Genomic DNA, 27645 nt, shown 5'->3' with positions numbered 1-27645 from the left:
GATACCACAATAAAGAATATTACATCAGTAGAGCTGTAAGACATTCTTACTTCAATTAGCAATAATGAAGTAACAAAATAATGAATGTGACAGTATGCCTAATTTCATTTCTGGATAATTCTGAAAACCAGCACCTTTCTGTGACAACAACATGTAATCAAATTAATAACAACTTGTGGAATGATATTTCATGTAACACAGATTTATTTTGAGGCTTTTACATTTTGGTGTTCATTGACTAAATAAAGCCCAAAAGCTCACAACATTGAGTTAGCCATAACTATTTGAAAATAAACAACCTTTTTAAAGATGACATGATTTGATAATGTTCAGAAGAAAAAATGATGGTGTAAGGCATTGCTTTGGTCACTGCTGCTGTGAGCAAGGATTCTTCTCTGACTACCCTCTGTACCAGATAACACTCACATTTTCTGAAATGTGCCCGTGACCTTATTTGTTTCCTTGTTAGTGCCAAGCTTTCTCAGGAATTACTCTGATATTACTGGCGTATGATTCAGTCTCTGTGTATGAGCCTAAGAATGTCACCTTTTCTCTACCTACTAGTTTAAATAATCACTTGTAATGCAGCTAATTTCTTGCACAAGAAATGGGCTGTGAACTTCTCTCACAATTTATATGTGCCCTCCATTCTGCTGAAATTTGCTTTCATCCTTATATCTACAGAAAACATAGTAAGAACCACCAATTCCTCAGTCTGCCTCCTCCTTAAAATTTGTCAAGGGTCAGAACATAATCCTCTTTTCTCTAGTAATAAAAACACACTAAGTTTGTACACTTTCAGATTACTGTAGTGCTGATGATCGACAGGACAAGCCAACCTTTATCCCAGCTCACCCTAGCAGTTTGTACTTGCCACACATTACTGTGCTCAGTTTAATGCAGACTACACCACTATCAGAAATGTGCTGGACTGCTCCACAGAATTTCAATGACTGAATACCTTCATGCGTTTCCGTATATATTTTGGAGTATGAGTCACTGTCCTCCTTAAATCCTCTAGGGGAAAATGCAGAACTTTGTTGGGAAGGATTTTTTTAAAAACTAGGTTATTTATTCCCTCCTATGCATATGAGTAGATAATACTCTGAAAGTAAATGCAAAGTCAGTAAAAAGTGTAAGGATGCCTGGATCTGACACAGTAGCACACATTCAGATGAGGTTTAGTGCAATGATGTTGCAACACTGCCATAGAGCTTCAGATAGCTCAAAAGCACAGGCAGAGCATTCTCCTACTGGTTCAAAGGCTCCAGAATTTAAACACATGCAACCATATCCAAATAGAATTTGCAAGTTCAGATAAAGATTTAGTATTGAAGGTAAGTGTTAAAATTGAGCCCAGCAGAAAGGCAGTAAGTCCCCACTTATCTTTCTCTAGTGCTATTTTATTACGCCACTCCTACTGCTGGTTGGTATACTTAACTAGAAAAAAAAAAAAGGGAGACTTTAGTAGGAGTAAAGTGCTAGCAATAAATGATGCTTCAAGGGCTAAACTGCACATAAAAGAATAAAACTGTTAATTGTTCAAAGCATTTCAAAGGTCGCTTGCATGCCTAGGGATTTGGTAGGATAACGAGTATTAGGATTGTTTGGAAAGGAGGAAGATGTTTACAACCTTTCTTGTCTTATCTTGAATCTTTCTAACATAGCCTTGTTTTATCCTTTAGATTCTTTCATTTGCATTTTTGTGTCTGCATTATATGTGCAGAAATTGAAAAGTCCAGATAATAGTTGTGCTACTTACATAAATAAAGATGTCATTAAATCCAGCAAGTTTATGCAAGCTGCCTCCCACACTGCAGTCATAAAATGATCTTGAATATTGGTTTGAAGAACGAAACAAAATACATTTAACATCAAGTGGTTACTGTTCAAAGTGGAAGGATGACATGCTTGAAAAATGTGAATCAGAGAGTGCACAGTAAGTTTTCAAAAAATAATAACAGGCCAATAAATTCCACATGAATGGTTTGTGCATAATGAATACATTTAGGACATTAAGTACAAAGGCCAGGAATTATGGCCAATTCATATGACAACCACCAATGGATACTTTCCAAATCCCACCAGCCACCTTCACAGAGCTTAAAACAAGCAAGCAAACATGTTCATCCATCATACTTTCTTGCACCAGAGAAATATATCTCAAGGTCAACCTACATTATTATGCCAGTTTTAAGTATGTGATTTATGCTATTTTTAATAAAGGCCAGCCTTGCCCAACAATTTGTAGGATAGTGGCTACAGATAGTACTACAGTTTAAGCCCAAGAGGAATCAAGTTTTTCAAGAAACTGGTATGTTTTGAGAGAGAACTAGATCTGGCTACTCAAAATAGTCATGCCCAAATAGGTTTAAGGGAATGGATAGTATGAACCGTTGCCTGGTAACAAGTTAGAAAGTGAGCATCTCATTCCTGTTACTATCACAGGTTATAATCTCACAAAAGACTGTATTAAAATTTGATAGGAGATAGGACTAATGGAAAAATAATGGCCTAATAAAATATTTCAAGAAAATAACCCAAAATTTCTGAAGCTGAATGAACAATTATTTTCTAGTAACTTAAAATGCTGTCCTCAGCCCAAAAGATATGTCTCCAGAGGAAGCATTTCATGGTGTTTATAACAATAGAAATGAATATCACCTAAAATGTGAAGGAAGGTTTGTTTGTTTAATGCTTACATTTTGAGAAAAATGCAATTTGGGATGTTGCTGGTATTTACTGATGTGAAATAGATACAGAAAAATATGTACAAGCTCCTAATACGTCATGGCTTCAATTTTTCAGGCATACAAGACCTAATCCAGCAAGGTGTTAGATGTTATGAGACTTCCTGCAATGCATCAGGTTGATTGAACCATTCAGCTTCATAAATTTCGGAAATGCACATTTAGAGAAGTAGTGACATGTATTATCTGTTATGAACGACTGACCAGTCTTGTTCAGCCATGAATAAGTACAGATGGCCAACTCTGCCCTGTGGTTAAGCTAAGGGAACAGCCACAGGAGAAACTGCTGGACGTTGCAGACAACTGAAAAAGAGCACAGAGTCAGTCCTGACCTGTCAGAGACTGACAAGGCAACAATGCAAGAAGACACTACCAAAACCCATGCAGAATGGAAGGAGAGAACCAGATACAATAATAAAATCTCTTTTCTTCAGGTATGATTCTCCAGCATGTTAAGTCCTTTGGTGCCCAATGGATTTTATTTGGAATTGAAAGGATCAGGTCCTTCCATGCCTATAATTTCTTATTTTGCTATACTCCCAACATCTCTCATGCTCTCCTCTCCTGTCTCTCCTCCATTCTATTACTCTCATTCCCTTTTCTCCTCTTTATGAGTAATCCTTTTCTCTCAGCCCAAGCTAAGCAGGGTTTATTGCTTTGTTCTCATTCTCTCAGCCAGGATTTTAATCTTTCTCTGTTTCACTGAGGCATGCTATTCCACTGCTTCAAGAACTGCCTTTCCTTAGACTGCATTCTTTTACTTCAACACCATCTTTACATTTTTCTTTGAAAATTCAAGTTTGCTGTCCTTGCTAGCTTTCATCACCTTCTTTTTTTTTAATTTTTTTTATTTTATTTTTATTTTTATTGCTTCCTCACATCTCTTTTCCCTTTTTGCTACAAGTTTCATTGAGGTTCTTCTTGGTTCCTAAATCAGATTTAGTACACTTGTACCAATTCAAATCCAAAATAAGAAAGCTGGTCCACTGCCTACTCAAGATGTATTCCGGCAATTTCCTTTTAGATGCTAGAAAACTGTACAATCTGGAGGTTTATTTTGTTCTTGCCAATTCTCTTTCAAAGCACTTTAATTATCAGTGAATGTATAATTTGCATGGATGCAAAAACAGTCTGAGATAGTCTTGCAACTGTTCCCTTCCTGGAATATCTGTTTGTTACAGTTTTAGGAAACAAAATAATTCTCAGGATAAAACAGTTCTGACTCGCGAGCTGGAAAGAGTATCACTCTCAGCATATGTCATTGCTTGCAAGATACGAACACTGCTCTTGTAAAACTAATCTGATGCACTGCATCTGTAAATTTTTTTCCATTTCATTACACTGCAGAAAAGTTTATGCAATCTAATGTGATTTGAAACAACTGCATGATAAGTCTGTATGGAATACTAAGTGTTTTGGGAGCAAGTGTTTCTCATACAAATGACCTTTATAATATAAAGAAAATACCTTTGCCAGTATTAAACATGCCAAAATGACTGACAAACTACCCCCCTTCTTTTTCCCTACAGTTTTCCTTTTAAAAACTCATTTAGTGAGCTATTGGGATATTGACTGAAATATGAAGAGGCTTAAGTCTGGGGCAAACCCTGAAGATTCTGACATTGCAAATCTGAATTTTGATTTTTACTCTTTGCTGAAGATTTCACTCCCAAGATCTAACCCCAAATTCTCAATCTGTTCTTTAAAATTTTAAGCACTATTTTCATTGCTCCCTTTCTTTAATTTGTTTTCTACTTTATTATGTAATTGAAGCTGCAGATATTCCTTTTAAGTAAATGGAAATGGATCTGTTGTACAGATTAAAGATGACTTTTCCATTACATTTCTACTGCTAGTGAGTGTATATTTCTGTTTCATACAGAAAAGGATGCAGTTTTGCATCTAGCTGTGGTGCACCTGAGGAAAGGCTGTTTGTTGAATAACTCTGGTGTTGAGATTAACCTACATAAATCCTTTCATTTCAGTGCAAGAAGAAAAAATTCTACAAGAACATTCTGTTAAAATTAGAATCATTATTAATTCACCACACCTAGCTTTCCTTACTAATGAATTTAATGGTAATCAGACTTTCTAAAACAAAAAAAAAATCTGTTCAATTTAGATTCAAGATTTGCGAAAGTTCAGAGGATAGGATTAATTACCTTTAATTCAAGCAAAATTTAAAATATGGGAATAAAACAACTTTGTGCCTGGTGTTTGACAAACAGATTCCTTTAAGAGAATTTTTGCTGAAGTTCGCTCCTAAGAGACCTAAAAATCATGTATGTGAGTTGGATTTGCTTGTTGCAAGATTTTTAACTTTTGATTGTACCTAGTTTTTAACCAAGTATCTTTCCAGAAAGACCCAGATACACATCAATAGCAGTGAGCTTTCAACTACTCCTTTCACTTCCAGACCCTGATCCAGAGTTTGTTAGAATGTACATGTCCAGGCTTTGCTTTTTGATGAATAATGCGTGGTAACCACAAAGCTTATTCTATGGGTATGGGTAGATAATTAAGAGAATGCAAAATGAGAGGTCTCTGTATTTTGGCTATTTTTCTCTTCACTGTGGACTCCTTTGAAACCAACAGCTATTTTTAGAATTTCTTACATGTGTGCTGAAAAAGGCTCATCTGGCAAGATGAATGTGCTTTTTAATCCCACATTCACTGTGACAGTGATGACACACTGCCTACAAACTGCAGTTTGCAGACATAAGTCAGACATTCAGAAGAGACCTGTGCATCGTATATCTTACATTCCAGTTCTCAAAACTTTGATCAAAGATACCAAAAATGAGAGATGGTGAAAGAGCCACCATCTATAAATTGTAGTAGAATGCTTCTGGTTGACAACAGAGGAGATGGAACAAAAATATGAAGAATAGAAAACATGGTGTTGGAGTGTGACTCAATTTTCTGTCTCGCCCTCATCATGAAATGGCTTTTTAGTAAAGTCAGCAGTATCAAGATAAATCCAGGTCCAGAAGATCATGATTCAGTATCCAGATAGTAGTGTGTTGCACGGATCAGCAATATCTATGGGAGATGACTGCAAGAAAAGCAACCCTTGTGTTTTTTCTGTCAGAAATCTATGGTGAAGGAAAGGTTGCATGGCAGCAGTAATGCTGCAAACAAAAATACCAAGAGCATAGTTCTCACTTTCTTTTTTACTTTTTTTTTAAAATGTATATTACAGATAAAAATAGATTGTTATCCATATTGTGGTTACTTGTCCCAAAGAAAAGAACATCTGTGCAGTTAATATAAACACATTTTTAAAATAATCAGACAGTATGCTAATAACTTTAATGTGCAGAGTATATGACTCACAGAAAGTGCAAATGTGCAGGATTCACCTCAATGATCAGACAATATTAGGACAAGTTGCTAACAGAGACATGAATATATTTTCATTTCATTCCCACCTACTTCATGGGCAACAACTTTCATTAAAAACTCATCTTTCTCAAAATGCAGAATTCAATAGAATTTATTCTTCTGTAAGAACTGCTTGTGGCTTGGTTAAAGACAATTATAAACATGTCTGATACTTTCACACATCCTGTTCAAAGACATCAGTATACTCTGAAGAGGTCTAGTTGAGAACTACATAGTTTCTGAGCTTCCCCACCTATGCATTCACTGTACATCTAAACAGTGAGAGAACAGGCCTGAAAACCAGAATAAAATACCATAATGGGGCACTGGCTCTTAGCAAAATCTGACTAGTGCCACATGCAGTATCCAAGTCCTCATTCCTCTGCACACATTGGATCTCTCTTTCTCTCTAGAGAGAACCTTGAAGCTGCTGATTTTCTTATTCCAAATGCTGACTGGACTGAAAATTTTCAAACACCTACTGATCACAGGCTGGCTGAAAACTTCCATTATCAGAAAGAACTAAACTTTTCATGAGGAATTAAAGCTTTGCAGCTTCTAGCATCAACACACAACTATGTCATGACTTTCATGCAGGGTCTGGTAGTGCACTGTAAACCAAAAGTTTACAGTTCCTTTTCCTCAGACAGAAACTCCTTAGGGACCAGCCAGAGATGATGGAGTGAGCTTCAGTATGAAGCTTTCACAACCCAATCTTCTTTCCCTCTTACTGCAGTCAAAAATTACTAATTTCTTTAAACATACACAAGTTCTAACTCAGATACAGCTAGTTTATAGAAGCTGCTGATTTTCTTATTCCAAATGCTAGTTTATGTTCATCCTTAAAAGAACAAAGGACTTCTATCTAAAAGAATCAAGCTCATTTAATATGCTTAATTATGGTTCTCAGTCCCCATGCTGATGACATTAAGGACCAACATAACACTAGAAAAAATTCCTACACACAATGGAAACTCTTTCAGAGAACAATGTGTGTTCGTATCTCATATCTGTAAACTAGCTAAACAACTTTGGAATCTTAGATAAACACAAATAAAAAATAATCATAGCACTTCACTACTGAAGATAGTTGGAACTCTCTAGTTTCCTGTATCTTAGTAAAAAATATTGTGAATGTTTTAGCATCTCATAAAATAACTTAGTTACAACATCCCATTTATTTGTCAAACTCTTTATGGGCATTTTTCAGTTCCTGTTTACTGTGAAAAGGATCTGATATATTACTTCAGGCTAGATTAGTACCTACAGTATCTTATAATTTCTAGTTCAATAGGATTATTAGTCTTACACCTAAAGCAGGACATTCCAAACCACAACACCTGTAATTTTTAAGCAAAGAAATTACAGTCATGTTCTGAAATGACTATCACTGTGAGACTGGTTGAGTTATCTCCAAAGGATGACTTTACAGCTTTGAGAACTGACAGATTGTTATGTCCTGAAATTCATGCAGGGAATGGTATTGTGGCTGTAAATCACAAGGGCAACTCAGTGTCCAGAACCCTTTGTAATAATCTTTACATTCCTCTTTTGCTCAGTAAGCCTCTCAGTTGAAAGATTACCCATGATGAGTTTTTTTTCTGCAGGACTGGTAAAGGACAGCTCCTGTGTCATTGACAGCTGCTTAATTAAGTTTAAACAAGGCTTTTTGTTAGGCATTTATCTGTACTTGTACTCTTCCAAGGACTTCAAAGGGCAAGAAACTCAAATCCAAAGTCAATTTGACTTTTGTGATTTGCTTTAGGCATATTTATATCTAAACTGCTAATCTAAAATCCTGGAAGCAACTGTATCAATTAAAATAAATACATTAAGTTCAATAAATCCATAGCTGTATTGGACTAACATTTCGGCAATTGTTCAATATTCTGCTTTGTCTGGCAGAGATACCCTGCCCTTGTACTGAGTCTACTCAAAAATCTTGTTGAAAGAGCAGGTTGCACCACAGTCCTGGGTCAAGTCCTCTTCTGCTTGGCACACATTGAAATATGACTTTGAAATTTGCAGCCTCTATTTCAGCCTCAGCCTATGTGAAGTGAAAGAGATGCCCCCTTCTCTTGACACCCAGGTACCTACCAGAGTAACACCAGCAACATCTTGGAGCTTCATCCCATTGTCTTTCTAATTCCATCCTTGGAAAAAATGTATCTGTTTCACAGTAGGTTCTTACTGATTGCATCAGCCTTGAAAATTGTTACTGCTACTCCAAGATGTTCTTAAGGTTTTTAAGCTTATTGCTGAGAAGAATAAGATGACATAGCAACGTTCTTGATCATTTGCTGGGTGGCCCACCTAGGAGTATCTCAGGGTACCAAAGCCTGCTTCAGCCCACCCAGCAGTAATTTTCTTGGAAGTAGCTAAAAATACAACTGTTCTCACTTTTCTTATTTTTTCAGAATAGCCACTTTGGATTAAGTGATTCATTTACGTATTTTCTTCCTTATTACATTGTTTACACTTCTGAACTCCACTCAGGAGATGAAATAAAACTTACACGACTACCTGCCAATATAAAACGTGACTATCCCTATCTCAAAGAGTCAAATAGATAGGATATATAAATACAGTCTTAAGCACTCTGATGATTAAACAACAACCCTGAGAATCCTGTTGTTTTTTTTAATTTAGTGTTTATTTTCTTTACCTCTATTTTCTCTTCCTCTCAGTGGATGAAGTATGCTACAGCAACATTTGCTCTCGTCAGAATTTTTTACAATAACTTTCTGATTTTTTTTCCTTAATAAGGAAACTATACAGCAATCATAAAATTATAGTCTGCATCAGGCAGATCTCAAGAAATAAATAAGCATTAGGTTCATAATGCTTTGAACTTAGAATCAAACCATAGTCTTAGATTTTTAATTTTATTTTTCTAAGAAGGTCAGGAAATCTAAGGACAGTTCAAGAATGCAACCTATAGTAATGAAACTTACAGTGCAAAATTAACCACCATTTGTAGAAGAGCTAAAGTGTTCTTTACATAACAAATTATTGCATCATCGTTTTGAGAGAATAGAAAACACATGAAAAATTCTTAAAGCAAATTTCCTCCCCAAAACAATGTTCTAGTTTTATGTCACAGCTATTCAACACCTAAGTCATACAAATATGTACACTCATACTTACTGTGGCAACACAGACACAAAGCTGAAATGGAAATTGTTTAATGAGATTATCTCCCAAATAGGGAGGGAAAAGCCTCATGTTACTTAATGTGGGAAGTTTATTCTAAGAGCTTTCAGCTTTCATTAATTATTTCTGCTCTACAGAATATTAAACAGTTTCTCAGACTTTATTCAGTGACCTGTTTGCTTATCCTCAAATATTCTGATCATGGATGAGGTGGCATTTTCCAAACAGAGTGGAAGCTTAGTTCTTTGTACCAATTCCCTTCCTCCAACACAAAAAACAAATGTCTATGTACTCTGTACACAAATACTGAGAACCTGAGGAAAGAAAGTAGGGCCTTAAAAAAGATAGGGTCTTTCTTTCAAAACTGAATTTTATCTCAACATCCTCATTCAATCAAGGACTATCAAAACAGTATTGCTTCTTTGGCGCAGTGTAGTCTACCTTCCTCTTAGAAAGGTCATAGACTTTGTCAAAACAGATAAGTAGGATTTTTTTTTAAAAAGCTAAAATAATTCCCCCCCCCTTTAAGTTTTCTACAAAATGAGCAGGATATAAAAATAATCTAAGTTATTTAGAATTTACATACTCTGTTCAGAAGTAGTTTCAGGACTTAAAAGCCTACTTTGTTTGCAAATTTTGTGTAATTTAGGATCTTTTTGGATCAAATTTTGGATCAGCATCAAATTTTGGATCCAGGATCAAATTTTTGAATCCTGGTTAAACAAAGGAAACATACAGGAATTGGTGACATCCAAGATGAATATACTTTTTTGAAAGATACACAGGAAAACTTAGAGAATTAAGAATGGTACCAACAGTACTGTACTGTTTAGTACCCTTTAGCTGTCCTCTTGGAAAGGATGACAACAGAAAACTGAATGACCCTTGATCCTCTCCACTTAGGTGACCTTGTTTGGCTTGCAGGAAGGCAAGTCCTGCTCACAGAACTGAGCCTGCTGTAGTGGAGAGGTAGGCACATTACTTCTGTAGGCGTTCTGCAAGAGGTTGAATCTTTTAAAAAGAATCTAGAAGACTAGAATAAAGGTAGTCCCTTCACTTTTTTTTTTTTTTTTTAATCCAGGATTTCATTCATCCAAAATGGGAGACACTGACTTGTAGTTTTTTCTCTACTTCATTCCTGATGCTCCCAACTCAAGTGGATACGGCTGGACTGCAAAGTATTTCTGCCCAAGGAAAACACTCTCACTCCCCTTGATACTGCACTGTTGATGGAAACAGAAACAGTTCACATCATGAAAGGATTGTCAAGCATTGCAAGCCCTGAGGGCTGCTCAGGGAAGTGGCAAAGTCAGTGTCCCTAAAAGCATTCAAGAAACAAATGATCATGGCACTCAGTGCTATGATGTCATTGACCAGGTGGCATTTGGTCTAAGATTGCATTTGATGATCTTGGAGGTCTTTTCCAACCTTAATGATTCTGGGATTCTAGCACCAATTCAGCCATACAGTTCCTGGCTACAGCTACCAATGCAGTAACCTAACTTGTAAATATACATCACAGCTATACACAATAAGACTATGCAAATACAAGGCACATCACTTGCATGGGAGATTTTTTACTCCTTACAAAGTAACAATTGGAACCCAAGTGAAATGAATAAAACTCTATGAAAATTACCTTTTTTCCCCTGCTTTTGCTATGTTCAGCACACACAAGCCACTTTTGTTGCTTTTACAAAAATGGCGACGTGTAATAGGCACCTCAAGAGTCATAAATTACAAAAGCTCCAAATGGCTTTTTGGATTTATTTGTTTAGAGTGTTTGCATGAAAGGTGGCCTTGCAAGAAAGCAACATGGTTGTTCAAGGAAAGTGAAAAATGATCAAAGTTTTGTTGCTTCTAATTTATTTGATAGATGTACTCAGGCTGAGCAACTGCATTTCAGTGATTCTGTGTTTTTTTCTTATTTTTTTTTTCTCATTCTCTGAGCTGCAGTGTCCACACTTAAATCTGGCAAAATTTAACTAGCAATGAAACACAGATCTCTTCTGTATCTCCCTTACAGCTTCATTTACATAAACTTGGTTTACCTGCATTTGTTTGTAATAATTTTTTTAATTTGCATATCATCTGTTAAGTGGTGTGATTGTGTTAAAATACTTGCAAATCCCAATTTCCAAAACTAATTTTCACTTATAAACACTTATTCTTTCATTGTTATTTATAGCTAAATAAAACTAAAATATCCTGTTAAGCTTTCACATACATGAACAATTTTGTCAAGAAGAGCAAAGCAAACCAAGAGTAATTCTGAATTTTTTTTTGCAAACAGATAATACAAAGGGAATTATCTATTCTTAAAATAAGATTTATATCAAAAGAATGAAGCATACATCCTAATTCTGCATATCAGTTAAATTGTGCAAGCAGTGTTTGTCCAAAAAGTAAAATGATTGATGGCAACTGGTTGCTAAAATAGAAAGAAATACAGTTTGAATTCCAATGTATTTTCTTTAAATACATTATTTTTTTTTCAGAAAACTTCCTGCTATTGCATTTGTGAGGATTGCTATACACATGCAAATTCCTAATAAAGACAAGTTCATGGGCTACATGACATTGTAGAGGTCAACCTTGACTAAAATGGTGAAGCATCAGACTTGTACAACTTATTTTTACAGTTTCCAAATATGCACTGTTCAAATGTTTGTTTTACAGTTTAGTCCTCAGAAATTCAGAAAGATTAGTAAGTAGTGTACATAATGTGATTTTTTGAGGTTTTCTGGAAAGAAAAAGACAGTTTAGTCCTCAGAAATATTAGTAAGTAGTGTACATAATGTGATTTTTTTGAGGTTTTCTGGGTAGAAAAAGAAAAGTAGTGAGAAAAGAACTGGGAAAAGTAGTATGATTCTAATACATAGTAAAAGAAACTAAAGTATGAAAAAGAGTAATTCTGAACTTCAGTATAGTATAGTATAGTATAGTATATTTCATTTCAGCTTTCTAAAAATTTGGATGTCAGAAGCTGCAAGGCTGAACAGTTAGAGACAATTAGGGACTGGAAAATCCAAATAAAAGATAACACAATATGGAGTTTCTAAACTTTAGGCTTTTGTGTCCCCATTTAGACCTAAATAATTTGCATCTGACAGACACTGGGTAATCAAAAGAATTCATGTTAGTGTATTATCTAATGGTTTATTATATCTTCATTAGAGAAACTGACTAACTGGCCCAAAAGGAGTTGGAGGATAGTATGAACACCAAAGCTACAACTCAAGAACCTTTTCAGGAACTTACACATAACGTTATGTACTTGCACACATATACTGATTTTAAGAAATATTTAAATGTGGTTTTATGTTATTGCACAAAGTAGTACAGGGTCATGCTTAGGTCTCTGTGTTCTTACGATCCTGCTATGTAAGAAGCATTTATTTATATAATTTCTCTGAATTAAGCTCCACTGCACTCTATGATTTCAGATGTGGCCCTCCACGGATTTTTACACCATAACAAGAGCTACAAAACAACAGTAGGTATCTATGAGTAACAGCACTTAAGGTGATTGCAAAAGCTATTAAAATGCAGGCAACCATAATTTCATAATGAAAAAAACAGGTCTGTATGGAGAATGAACATTTTCCATCTCTAGTCTTTTATTTATTTTCCTGGAGCTTTTATACTGCATCTCCCTCTTCTAGTGATTGCTGCACTCTCCAAGAGTCCTGTAGGTCAAACTCAAGGTACTGCGTTTCATTACAAAATCAATTTTCACAATGTTTTTCCTGTAGCTTTAAGAGGTACACTAAGTCTGCACCTTTGATAAAATATAACTAATTAAATTGTTTTAAAAATGAGCATATTTGAGAACTAAATTGGTGTACTTATATGACACAGACTTTGATAAAATATAACTAATTAAATTGTTTTAAAAATGAGCATACTGAGAACTAAATTGGTGTACGTATATGACAGAGGTATTCCTATGAATATTCCAGTCACTTTAATACCATCATTGCTAAACAAAAGGAAGAGTGTCCTTCATCCAGTCCATCTCATTGCACAAGTAAAAACTGCTCTTTTAACTTACTCCTTTAGGACACCTGCTAGTATTTTTTTCCTTCCTATATTTACTGTTTTTTCCCCAAACTGTATTGTTAGGAAAGAAAATAAATGCTTTAACTTTTTATGTTGCTGATCCTTCAGACTGATTCCTTACACAGTTCCTCATGCATGTTGTTTGCTGTAGAGGAGCTCTGTGCAGCATCAAGCTGTTATAAACAGACGGGCTGGAAGAAATGGACCATATTTTTCTGTGATGTTGCTACAGATAACATACATATATATATATATACACACACACACATATATCTGTATCTTTATACTGACACAAAGATTTACTGGAAATACTAAGAGATTTGGAGAGTCAAACCTCCACCTTCCAAAAGCAGTAGGTAACAGGACACTCACATGATGCTGCTGGGGAAGAAGTTGCAGGGTTATCAGGAGATATCCTGCGTTCTAGGCACAGCTTTAGTCAGCTTTGTCTACAAAAATATCCACTCAGGGTATATACATACATTCCTAGATCTATGAGAATAAAAGCTCACATATATACTTGAGCCTTCCTTAAATATCCAGAAAGAGCAAGCATATTGCTGGGGTGGTGCTTTTGTGCCAATTCATGAGATAACTCATCTAGCACAAAGCTTTTTCTTCCTATCTATAGCTGAAAATCAGAGCTGCAAATGCAACAAACACAATAAGGGAAAAAAGATACAGGCATACAAGGCTTCTGTTTGGGCGTTTAATTTTATCAGATACATTTCCTATTCTTCTACTTTCCTGAGCAAGCAGTAAGTGTATGGATATAGGCAACTGGCTAAAAGACCCATTAGCCAGTGAACGAAACTGAACTGCGTAATATTTGTATTTTATTGTAAGTGCAATTGCTAAATATATAGTTCTACAGCTTCATGCAGAAGGATTTTTTGCAAGATGACAATATCACAAATGTATCAAACAGAATAACAGATGAACTCTGATGAAAGGTCTTGTAACGGGAAGTGATTTTTAAATACATGGCCCTAAAATTCCAGTAAAACTCAAATACTATTTTGGAACAACCATGTCAGTTTTAAATTAAACAGTTCCTAAACTGTGCATTTTACTACATTAATCAAGCTCAAATTTTAGCTACAATGCAAATTCTTCATAAGTAATACACAAACTAGAAGTTCTCTGTCACCTGTACATGAAGTCTATGATATAAAGAGCACTCTGTATATCTACTTTAATAAAAAGTCACTTATCTAGTTCACCAAAGGCTAGCCTGAAAAGCACAAGTACAACAGGCATGCTGGAGGCAGTGCTGGTGTGCTGATGTTAAGTGCCATGGTGTCTTTCTCTCCAGAGCCCTTCCCGAAAACAGAGCTCAAAGCTTCTGTAGCTGTCCGGCACAGCTGAAGTCTCTGCACTTACTGAGTGCAGATGTGTCTGTCTCCCCAGAAACCAATGAACTTTGAAGTCCAAAAGTTTAGCTTTTTAGTACCTCAGTGGACTACATCTGCTTAAGTAACTTTGAGAATTGAAAGAAAAAACACAAGGCTTCCTTTTAACTGAGCTGAATTTACATAGTAACTGAACCCTCAATAATTCTAAATAATTCAGACTTGTCCCAAGTCTTGAAGAGCAATTTTTAAGTTTGTATAAGTTTGTTTAAAAAAACCCCAAAAATCCCTATTTTTTGCTTTGCAGTCTGTTGGGAAAGGTTAAGATGGGTGGAGATAGTCAACTGATAATTTTTAGCCTGCAAACGGCTGTAGAGTTATTTTGTACCAATCTATTCTGTTCTTCATCAAATAAATAAGCAAGTGACAAGTTGTGACTGAGCTAAGTGACAGCAGATATGTATTTTTGGTAACAGGCTCCTGAACAATCACATTGTTCAATGATCAAATGGTGCGTTGCATGATGCAGACAAATGTGGCTCTGTGAATAACACTGCATGTATTTTTTATGCAGGATCTTATGAATACAACCGCATACACTATGAATATTTAAGGACCATATGCAGGCTGGATCATCAATTGAGAGATGCCCTTCACTTAGATCTCTATATAACAAATATAAATATTTATTACATTGTACTTGTAATAACATAATTTATAATACTAAAACATGTACAGCTGCATCAGCATTTTCTTTTCTATTCTGTCTAGCATAGAAAATAATTCTCATCTGAAAACTTGGTAACTCATGTCAAGGAGAGAATTATTTCCTCCAAGTAAGAACAGCATGAAGGGGATGACAGAAGAACTTATCCACCACAAAAAATATTTCTGTAATATTAATAAATAGGTGTTAGAATTTTATGCATTTTATTAATGAAGTCCATTGAATAACTATGATTAAGACAAACCAATTCAAATCAAGAAAATAATATAATAAAGTCTGATTTAGACCATATCATCGACACGTGATAAATTCACAGCAGTGCTGAGTCTGAAAGCAGTATTCACTTAGTACTGCACTGCTCTCAGGACAGTTCTTCTGGTCTCATGTGGCAAGCCTCATTTACTCAGCCTAAGATCTCTACGAACAAAATACAAACTTCAGTTTGCACAGGTAAGCAAAAAATTCTAGACCTGCAGGTTCCCAGACACTAAAGATTTAGTGCTGACTGTAGATTCTGCTGTTAGAAAAACACTAAAAACTTGACATTACTTTAATTCCATATTTATGGTGCTGGATTTTTTCACAATAAATATATTTATACTTTTCATGGACAATATTATCCAAAATCTGAATAAATCCACTATACCTTCATCTCACAGCATCCTTCTAAACCTCAGCACGGTCTTTCAGATAATATAAATATTATCCTGTTCCTCGCTTTTGTACTAAAAAGAAAATTTGATTTTTCAAGTCACAGCAGATACAAGCTGAATAGAGCTTAGCACTTTTTCTAAGTGCCTTGGGCATACATAGCTAATCAATCATATTTAATCAATATGTTGTTCAGCCATGCAGATTCCCATGTCTATAATTCCAGCTTTATTCAAATGATCTTTAGTCTCAGTACATTCTTCATTGATTTTTTTTTTCTCACCCAGAAAAGGCATGGAAATAGATAAGTGCTACATCTTAAAACTTGGAAATACCAGTTTAGAAAACAAAAGGAAAGTAATCCCTGTTACCTACTTTTATATCCAATATATTTCACAATTTTAAGGTTTGGAGCAACCTTAAAAGTCTTAGTTGTCCAGGCCTCAGTCTCATTGACTGTGATTATAGGAATGGGCTTCAAAAGTATAAATTGCTCACTTTAACATATTTATTATAGCAGTGGCACAGGAGAAAAATGCCATGAATAGCAAGTTTAGGTCTTTATATACAGTTTTCATCTACATCCAGAAATGGCAGACATAATGGAATTAAAAGCACTAAGAATTCCCATTTAAATTATTAAGCAAAGCCTCTGCAACCACAATTTTGTAGATTGCAGTCACAAGTAAATGTTGATTATTCTTTTTAAAATCTTAAGGTGTGACAAAATGCCTCATTGTTATCCTTTTCACTGTCTACATAGGCACTGAATAAGCATAAGCATAGCTGTTTCAGTTTGAAAACTATTGAAAAATGTAAATAACCATTGATCTTTGAATAAACAGTTGCTTTCATATTAAATAATTTGAAATGAGAGGAAGAACCGCATGACATTGAAAGCACAATCTATCTTATTGTGTGGTTCTTTGCCAGTGACTTTGTAAAAGCACTGCTCTCCACTTATTTCAGAGGATAACAAGAATCTGTGTCTGGGTGGTTTGATCAGTCATCTGAGAGGCGAGAGAGAATATTTGCATTTAAAATTGCTCTTTAATCTGGCTGTCCTAGACTTAGGAGCTGTAACAGTTTCACAGTGTTTTGACAGACCAGCCTATTCCTTGCAAACAAATTATATATTTGTTTGTAAAAGCAAGAAGCTCATCTAAGTATTCATATTATGATGAGTGGCTTTCTGTGCAGAAGTCCTCTTTTTATCCAAGAGTGAAAATGCAAGTGGAGGTGAAATACAAAAGCAATATGTATTTTAGTCCCAAATGTATTCTGTTTTGATAATTCTTTCCATCTGGTGTAAGGGAACAAGTGATAAAGTCACTTCAAAACTCACATCAGACCTCTTAGCAAGGCTCACTATAGCTTCTAAAAAATGTAAAGAAAAATATCACCCAACAGCTCATTACTAGCTTCTGATTCAGAAGGAAAAAAATACAGATTCAGAGTCAAATGTCCTCCAAAACAGGATCAGAAAGCAACAATAATTTTGGCTTAGATTTAGATCAAGCAGACTTCCAATATTTAGCTTTAATCTTGAGTGGAAAAGTCTGGATGTTTGGACCAAAACATACTGCGCAGAACATTGCCTTTGCCCAGTCAAGTTGCCCCACATCCACAAGTGTTGAAGGCCAGGTTGGATGGGGATTTGAGCAACCTGGTCTAGAAAGGTGACCCTGCCCATGGCAGGGAGTTTGGAACTATATGATCTGTAAGATGCCTTCCAACTCAAACTATGATTCTATGATTCTATTATTTATTGCCTCAATAGCAGCAGATCTACTCAAGCACTCTTCACTTCTGTATAAGTCATGAACCTCAATCTGTCATGCCTATTGCCTGTTCACAAGTTGCCAACAAGACCTTAGCCTTTAGAGGACCCTCAGGTTCTCCTCCACAGAGCTGCTTTGCAGCAGGTCAGCCCTCAGCCTGTGCTGGTGCCTGGCATTATTCTTCCCCAGGTGCAGGACCCTGCATTTTTCAGTGCTGAGTTTCAGACAGTTCTTCTCTGCCATCTCTCCAGCCTGTCAAGGTCCCTGTGAAGGGCTACAAGTGGAATGGACAATCAGCCACTCCTCCCAGCTTTGTGTTGTTAGTGAACTTGCTGAGGAGGCCTCTGCTCCTTCATCCAAGTCCCTGATGAATACCTTAAACAATACTGAGCTCAGTATTGAACCTTGGCAGACACCACCAGTGCCAGGCCTCCGACTAGACCCTGTGCCACTGATCACAACTGCCTGGGATGTGCCATTCAGCCATTTCTCAGTCCACCCCCCAGTCTATCCATGTAACTGTCCTATTGGGTTTGTGTGGCCAACTGGCCAACTTTCGGTAGTGGGGGAGGGGGCTACAGGGGTGGCTTCTGTGAGAAGATGCCAGAAGACTTCCCCATGTTCATCAGAGCCGGATCCAGCCGGATCCAGCACTGGCAAAGGCTGGGCCAACCAGAATTGATACTAGCCCCTCTGTGGTGACATATTTAAAAAGAAGAAGAAAAAAAGAAGGTAGATGTAATTGTGGGCAGAGAAGAGTGGGGTGTGAGCTACAGGGGTGGCTTCTGTGAGAAGATGCCAGAAGACTTCCCCATGTTCATCAGAGCCGGATCCAGGACAGAACCAGCACTGGCAAAGGCTGGGCCAACCAGAGTTGATACTAGCCCCTCTGTGGTGACATATTTAAAAAGAAGAAGAAAAAAAAGAAGGTAGATGTAATTGTGGGCAGAGAAGAGTGGGGTGAGAGGAACATGTGGGAGAACAGCTCTGCAGACACCAAGGTCAGTGCAGAAGGAGGGGCAGGAGGTGCTCCAGGTGCCAGAGCTGAGGTTCCCCTGCAGCCCCTGTGCAGCCCATGGTGAGGCAGCTGTGCCCCTGCAGCCCATGGAGAGCCATGGGGATGCAGAGATCCACCTGCAGCCCTTGGAGGAGCCCCACACTGGAGCAGGAGGGTGCCTGAGAGGAGTCTATGACCCCATGGGAGGCCTGTGCTGGAGCAGGCTCCTGGCAGGAATCTGCAGACCTCTGAAGAGAGGATCCCATACTGGAGCAGGTGTAGAACTCCCTTCTCTGAGCAGCAGCAGAAACAACCTGTGATGAACTGACTGTAACCTCCATTCCCTGTTTCCCTGCACCTGGGGAGGGGGCAGAGCTGGGAAGGAGATGGGGGTGTGGGAGGGGAGGTGTTTTTTAACTCTTTTGCTTTTCGTTATCCTGCTCTGATTTTGTTGGTAATAAATTAAATTAACAACCCCAAACTGAGTCTATTTTGCCCTTGATAGTATCACTCACTTTGGTGAGTGATTTCTCTCACAGTTTTTATCTCAACTCATAAACCTTTCATTATATTTTCTCTCCCCTGTCCAGCTGTGGAGGGGAGTGATAGAGATGCTTTTGTGGGTGCCTTGCATCCAGCCAGTACCAACTCATTACAACTATCCTGTCTCAACTCAACACTTTTCTCACTTTTACACTTAGTCTCTCCCTGACCTTGCCAGGGACGGGAGCACCCGTGTGTGGCTGCAGTTACAATACAACACCAGGTCACAAACCCTCTTGATCCCAGAAGCTGCAAGGCAGCTGCCAGTTACACTCTCCATTCAGATTCACACCCAATGAACTGCTTTTAAAGTGGAGAAGGCTCACATAGTAACTACTTTCCCTTTGCATGTATTTTCTAATGTTAGTACCTTCTCTTGCTGCAGGTAAGAAGTTCTTCTAAGATATTATCTAGGTTGAACTCAATATAAAGTTTCAAAGGTAACTAAAGAGAAAGGTATGAAGTGAAACACTCCTTCCTGCTCCAGCCCTCTTTTCTGAAAGTTGTTCCAAATGTTTTTCCCTCTGGCTAGGCCTGACATTCAAAATGTTGCACATGAATATATTCACCACAATGACAAGACTTACACTATTCTTGAGAAACCTTCAGACATCTGCTTTTATGAATTCTCAGAAAGGCCATACGGAAACCTCAAAATATTTATATAGCGGATAATCCAAACTTTTAAATGCTTATCCAAACCCATTTGAACAGTTAGATGTTTCAAGGTCAAACAGTCAATACAATCTCTGATTAGCAGTGCTCAGCAAATGGCTAAAGATTTTTTTTTTCAAGAAATGCTGTCTAAACATTTTTTAAAAATCTGCTGTAGCCATTCAATTCTATTTCTTGAATTCACTTTCAGATCAGCATTCAAGTTACTATATTTCATTAGAGAAAACAAAAATACAGAATATGGATATTCACAATCAATGACAGTGCATTCATATACCACTAATCAAACCAATGGTGCTTGCAAATAGTAGCGAAAAAATGGTGTGAAATACTGTAATCAAAAATGAAAAATATAAACTCATAAGGAAATTCTAATACACTTGTCGGTTGCTTAGAAGCTGGAAAAAAAAAAGTAAATTGGATAAATTATTCATTATAAATTAGTTTTTCATCTGTAGGATTAAGGGGGAAAGAACAACAATTATACATGACATTTGCTGTAGGTCCACAAATAGATTCACTTGTTTTTAGTGTCCAGCCAAGTATCTGATTTTATTATATGGTTTATTTGGGAAGAAAAGCTGTGTTGATTACTTTCGACAAAATAAAAATATTTTCCCTAAAACATCATTTTCAGTATTTTATGCAGATATGTGACAGTGAACTTTTCCTTCTACCAGCATAGCATCAGAGTTCTAGTTATTATCTCAGCCCATAATATACCAAAATTATTTAGATTGAACTTACAAACTTCCATAAAATAACAAGAAATTTTCATTGCAAACTGGTGCATGATAGCAAGCTCCTATATTCCTAGCTGTGGAATATAGATGATGAAAGGACACAGGAGATGGAAGATCTCCAAAACATGTGAATTTTGACCTATAGGGTGGCACCTTTTTTTGCTGCTATCTAAGAAGGGGGAAAAAGCCACTAACACATATATTTGTTTTTACTGGACTAATGTACCACAAATTAAACTGACTATTTTAATTGTGTCTATGTTTTGTGCTTCTTAGAGTGTGGGCATTTAAAAAATATGGGGAACTAGCTCATGCCCTCCTAACCTGGATAATCCAGCTGCCTCAAGTCTCTCTCATTTTGTTTTCCATATGTTTACCATCCAGAAAAAGTGCAATAAATGCTCTCTAGAAGATGCTTAATACTCTAGGACATTTACGAGTACTGTAAAGGAAAAAAGAAATTACTTCAATTATAATCCTAATTTTACATTATTCTGTATCTGCACAGAAATGAAGGTCTCATACATTTTGATACTAACAGACAATAATACACTGTCAAGGAAGTGCATATTTATGAAATTTCACTTCTTAGCAGGACTTTTAGGTCATTCACTAATGGCAACTGTGTTGAAGTAAATAATAGAGGAGTGACTTTTTTCTCCCTCCTTTCTTGCTGTTGCTCGGTTGTGATTCTTAGAATTAACAGCATGTGCATCCCTGATTTGAAGTGGCCGTGACCTAGTCACTATACTACAAATATACATGGCTGAGTGAAGCTTTAACAACAAAGAATAATTTCTGATTCATTTTCCTTTCTTCTGTTCTAGGAAGACTTAATTGAATAAAAGTGCATCTTTCCCTGGTGATAGGATTAGGAAATAGGTCGGTGTTCATCTTACTCTTGGACTCGCCATAGGTGGAAAAATTCAGACATCATATTTGATAGCACTTTCTTCTCTATTTGGATATCTGTTGTTATGGTGATAGTTCCAGGAGGAAACATTAATGAGGATGTCTTGAAAGCTTTGATGTGTACCGCACAATTATTTTTAACACCTCATAAGAAAAGGTGACAGTCAGTTAGTACTGATCCTGGCTAAGATGAATCACTGTATCAGCTTTCATGAAAACTACCTCAATTTCTATTTGTTATGTATCTGTAACACGGTGTTGAATACAAATATGTAATAAAAAGGATTTGGAACAACAGCATGCCTCCCCCTCCACCTCCTCATTTTCACACAAAGGCTATTAGGAACTTGGTTACAGTAAAAACTCACTTTAGGCATACTACACAAATTTTTGAATATCTGTATTGCTCTTTTGTGACACCCCAAGAACGATCCAGCATGATCTCTTATATCCAAAACTAAGCTGTGAACAAATCTACAAACCCACATGGCCGAGCACAGGCCTGCAGCCACATTGCATCACCCAGACCGTGGTTCACCTGCAGGGAGAAGCGTTAGAGACAGAGGAGCTTTTGGCCTGGCCCATTCCATCCCGGCAGGACTCGATGCCCATGACAGAGCATGGCTCACCCTCTGTGAATGAAGGCATTACTTACGTAGTCCTCGTAGGCCTCGTGTGCGGGCGGCGGGGGCGGCCTGTAACCCGGCACGGACGGGGCGCCCCTGGCCCGAGGGGTGGGGACGCCCCTGGCCACCGGAGGGACGGGGAGCGCCCCGCGTGTCACCGGCGCTCCTCGGGGCGCTTGGGCACCTCGTCCAGGCAGCGGGGGAGGAATGGCACCCCCACGGCCCCTGCGGGGAGCAAAAAGGGATGATCACTCTGGCGTGTACAACGAAGGAAGACATGACCCATTTTAAAGGCTCTCACGTTTTTACTACTATTTAAAGCATCATGTAACTCTGGGGTTTTGGCAGCTACAATGTCAAGCACTTTTAGGCAACATCTCAGGCAGAACTCATATTATGGAAAGGCATTATTTTTAAACTACTCAGTGCCTTTTGCACCTGATCCTGTTGTTGCTTGTACTAATAAAATTCTGAATCATTGTAATTCACAGGGTTGCAGAATTACTCCAAAGCAGTTCTAGAAGATGGAGAAAATGAGGAACCTCTTCTGCTGCTCTCAAACTGTTTTAGAAGAGCAGTCATAACTCTCATTTTCGTGTTTATTGGTGGGTGAGAGAAATGGATTGGCAGAAGATATTGCAGGACAGCACAAACTTGCAAGGCAAAGTAGAGGAAGGATATAAAAGGAGAGGAATCACTTTTCTTCCTGTCTAATTAAGTTCAGCACATAGGATTGGTAGTGTGGGATTCTACCTTCCCCCACTACACAGAGAGAATAGAGCATATAGACAAGCATGGAAAGAGGTTCAGCATCCTCCGGGCTATTTATGCTACATCTTCCTTGCTGTACAAATTAGTAAATCAGAAGAAGCTTCTACTGTTAAAAAGACTTGTATCTATACCATATGATGAAACAGAAGGGGGATAAATCAGGGTAGCAGTTTGTGAGTTTTGTTTCAGAGCAATATGCTCCTGGGTGTGCTGTTTTTGGAAGACTGTGAATGCCAGGTATAACAACCATGCATGACACCCAGATCCACAGCTGTGAATGGAACTCAGGTCTCCTGTAGCAGTAGGAACTGTGGCTTGTTTCCTGCTGAGACAGCCAAACCCACTGCATTAGTTTGTGATGTTCATTACTTTACTACAAGTTTCAGTACCTGATTTTAGACTTGCAGAATCAGTGAATGGTTTGTGTTGGAAGGGACATCTTTCACTAGATCGAATTATTAAAGGTATGTCCAACTTGACTGTGAACACTTCCAGTGATGGGGCGCCCACAGCTTTCTCCAGTGTTTCTTCCCTATGTCCAACCTCTTTTAATTTAAGACTGGAAAAAGTCTTTCTCTTTCTTATTAGACCTCTCTATATATGGAATGGCTGCAATGAGTTACCCCTGGGGCCTTCTCTTCTCTGGGCTGAACAACCCAGCTCTCTTAGCCTGACTTCATAAGAAGTGCTCCAGACCATTTTTGTGGCCCTCCTCTAGACTTGCTTCAACAGGTTTTTTTAAATACTCTCCTGGGATTTTTGACTGGAAAATAGGGAAGGTATCCAAGATCATAGGATCTGTGCAACTGATTCATTTGGGCATTTTGCAGGAATTAGGGGCCAGAACTCCACTGATTATGCTTTGAACCCAATTTAAAAGCTTCCAGTTAACAAACTAGCATGCCACTGCAGTGACATTCCGAACAACATCATTAAGTGAAGCTGTTCATAGATCTTGGATGTAAGGAAGACTGAGCCCAGACACTCTTTGAGTAGAAGATGCTCATGAATGCCAACTGCAAAAAATTCTGTGTAAGTGCATCATACTACCAATTAAAAAAGCTCAAGTAGGGAAAACTGATGGCAAACATGACCAGACACCCCCAGGGAATAAACTCAGAGGTCATAGGAAAGATCAGCCCATTCAATTACTGAACAACTCCTTTGTCAGCATAACATAAGGTACCCCATATCCTGTTTCCTCCAAAATAAGAGTCCACTTTTAAGACTCATTTTAAAATGACCTCTATGGAGAGAAGACTGGAAGCAGCTAGGGAACTTAGATACTTGAGGCAATGAAGTTCTTAAGGGCTGACAAGGAAAAAACAAGTCTGAGAGATTGTTCTAAGATTTTACACTGGCCTTAATAATAAGCAGAGATATATGCTATTTAGACATGAAAAAATACTGGGGAAAATTCAGAAAATTCACACCCCAATGTTTTAAGGTTATGCCAATGAAATTCACTTAAAACTGATAATCCATCAACACATAACACATAATGAAGTATTATACATAAGCATATTTGTATATACACACAGTATAGCTGTAACATGTGTAAAAAGTAATTATTTGGCAAATAAAGTTCCACCTAGACTATGAGGCCTTCTCTGACTACACTATTATTTTGACCAAATATTTTATGCTACTGACCATACTGCCTTAGTACTAGCATAAAAGTATTCTTTCTTAGAAATATCCTTTTCCTGTCTCCAGAATCTGCTCTCATTTGTTGTCACTCACTGTGCCCTGTAGATAAGAAAATCTGGAACAATATAGACTACACTGGTTGTCTGAAGACAAATATTTTGGTTCACTGACTGGGATATGTATATAACTCTTTTTTTTTAACTACATTTTTTTTTTAAGGTTGCTTACATTTTGTAAAGCTATTAACATAACAGCTCAGGTTACCACACCTTGAAGGAGCTGCAGGTGGCACACGGATCCCTCTTCCTCGAATGCCCCGTCCACGCGATGAATCCTCAGAACCGTTCAAGTACGAAAGTTCTCTCAGCTGCTCCTGGCGAATTTCATCATTATAATCCTGAAATGCAAAAGATAAAACTTTATGAAACTTTGTATTTTGGCTGAGCTGGCAAACCACCCAAACCAAAAATTCTGTGGATAGTATTTTGGTTGATTGTTCTGCATTATCACTGGTATGCTGAAAAATTGTACATGTGGGAGTGGACAATTACCTACAACTATGGACAGAAAAAGGTATGGGTAGTGAAGGTGGTCATAAAGAGCATGAACATGTTAAAAACCCACAAAAGGCATAGAAGGCATAAACACAGAGAAATGCATCTGAATGCAAAATGCAGAGGAATTACACATACAAAAGGTACTAATTTTAAGCAACTTGTAATTAGACAAACAAAAAAGTGTTTTATTTTTTTATTTTTGGCAAACTTCCCTGGCTACCTTTATGCATTTAAAAGTACAAATTCTACCTTATTTTGAACATTAGCATGACTGGATGATTTAATTCAATACCAATTAGCATCACAGAATGTCGCATTCACTTATTTTGTATATCCTGAAAGGAGTCAAGTAACAAAGCTATGTTTACTACCAAAAAAAATATTAAATGAAATAAAATAGGCCCATTTTAAGTCAACAGGGTACCAACTTTAGCACTGCAATTTCTTTTGGCTCAGTTAACAGAACACCAGAAAACTTCCTTTTCTCACCGATACAAAATAGAATCACAGACTCATAAAATGCTTTGGGTTAGAAGGGACCTAAAGATCTAATTCCAAGCCCCCTGACATGGATACTGTGTTGGCTTCCTCTTCATTGGAATGCATGACTGGGTGAGGTGATCCTTGAATATTCATTACCTCCACTGGGCTCGTCTTCCTTCCAGGGCTCTATCCTACTGCACTCCACTGAGCAGTTCCATGGAAAGACCAAAATCTGCTCTCCTCAAGTCCAGGCCAGACCTTGCTGTGCACTCTCCTCCCTGCCCAAAGGCTCTTGAACTCCATCATTTCATGGTCAGTGCAGCCCAGGCTAGCCTTGAGCTTCACCTTCCCCACCAGCCCATCCTGTTGGTGAGAACAAGTCCAGCATAGAGCATCTCCCCAACGGCTTCTCTAGTATCAGGAGAAGGAAGTTATCCTCAGTGTATTCCGGGAGTGCACTTGCCCTGCTGTGTTGCCCCTCCACAATACCCTGTGGATATTGAAGTCCTCTATGAGGACCAGTGCTTGTGAACCTGAAGCTGTTCTTTTCTGTCTATAGAGTGTCTCATCCACTATAATACATAATAATGGACACGTTTACTTACTTTATGTTTGCCTAAATGCCTCTGTAAGAAATTCCTTTTTTTTTTTTTTTAGCTTCCTTCTATTTTATCCAAATTTTGTGGGCCGATCACTGTACTAAAATCTGTCCCAGCAGCTAGCTCACTGGCAGCACAGCTGTGTGACAGCTAATTATTGTTTCAAAACAGAAAGGATTATTGATTTCAGCTCTTTTGTGCTTCCATCCCTCCATAGGCAACTGCCATTGACTGTCATGCAAGGACCTTAAAATGCATTACAAGTGACATCTCTTTCAGCCAAGCTGAAGACCAAGCGAATGGCGAGCTTGAACTGAGGCCTTGCTTATTCCTGCTCCCACCTAAGGAGGTGCAGGAAATCTGTTTAAAGATATGATCCTGATCCTGCTGTGTTCTAAGAGTGTAGGCCTGGTCATAATTTCCTTTCTAAATTCATAGAGGGTGTAGCTGGAGAAAAATCTATTACTGAAATTCAGAAAAGAACCCTATTTATACAATAGTGTGTGAAAATTGCAGCACAATCATAATTAAAAATAAAAGAATCTATTTTATTAAGCAAATCCTAATTTGATAATAAAATAGGTAATGGCTTTCCTTTCACACCATCCTCAAATCTTTTTGCACATTTTTCTATCCTTCTAACACTAATAGTTATAAACCAAAGACACCTTCTAAATCAATGTGCTCTGCAAAATACAGAGGGAAAAACAGAATCAGTGAATCACATCTACAGCAATTGTTGGAACAGGTACCATCTACTGTGCCCTCTTAATTAATCATCTGTTATTCATACTGGCCTTACAAGGATTAGGACTTCAAACTTGCTGATTGAGTTTACCCTCCAGATTTCACACTGGTACTGAGACCAAACTTCATTAATAATGTAGGTACATTTTATAAGAAGAAAATGTGGAGGAAAAAAGCACCTACAAGGGGCAGAAATTGGAATTTCTGTGTTGCTGCTTTAACCCCTCTCTTTTGGAATAATGCTGTATAAATGAATTCTACTAGAAACTGCCTCAAAGAAACAATTACTCCCTCAGGTAAAAATATTATTTAAAATCTTAGTATCGACAAAACAGAAAATACAAATCACATTTATAATATACGACAAAATCTGCAAAACTCCACTATTCTGTTATGTAATGCCCTCAGTTTTAGTGTGCAGGTTCTTTGCTGCACATTCAGTTAAGAAACAGTGTATTTTGAAATGACAAGGTAAAGACAGC

General features: G+C 37.4%; 1 protein-coding gene across 7 annotated transcripts in view; it reads right to left on the bottom strand.

The window, feature by feature from the left end:
* The window catches only part of KHDRBS2 (KH RNA binding domain containing, signal transduction associated 2), a 340609-nt gene that overhangs the window by 103330 nt on the left and 209634 nt on the right, over positions 1–27645 (bottom strand). For all 7 annotated transcript variants that reach the window (XR_005629817.1, XR_005629820.1, XR_005629818.1 and 4 more), the window contains exons 5-6: positions 25047–25174; positions 22386–22581 (exon numbers count right to left, since the gene is read on the bottom strand). Coding sequence is in view for 1 of the 7 variants with exons in the window: in XM_039729259.1 (XP_039585193.1) it covers positions 22386–22581; positions 25047–25174 (324 nt within the window). In the remaining 6 variants the exon portion in view is untranslated. The remainder of the gene's footprint in view (positions 1–22385; positions 22582–25046; positions 25175–27645) is intronic.

The sequence above is a fragment of the Passer montanus genome, unplaced genomic scaffold, assembly GCF_014805655.1.
Source record: "Passer montanus isolate IOZ18808 unplaced genomic scaffold, ASM1480565v1 scaffold11, whole genome shotgun sequence".
Classification (NCBI taxonomy): domain Eukaryota; kingdom Metazoa; phylum Chordata; class Aves; order Passeriformes; family Passeridae; genus Passer; species Passer montanus.
This window is presented reverse-complemented; position numbering and strand designations above follow the sequence as displayed.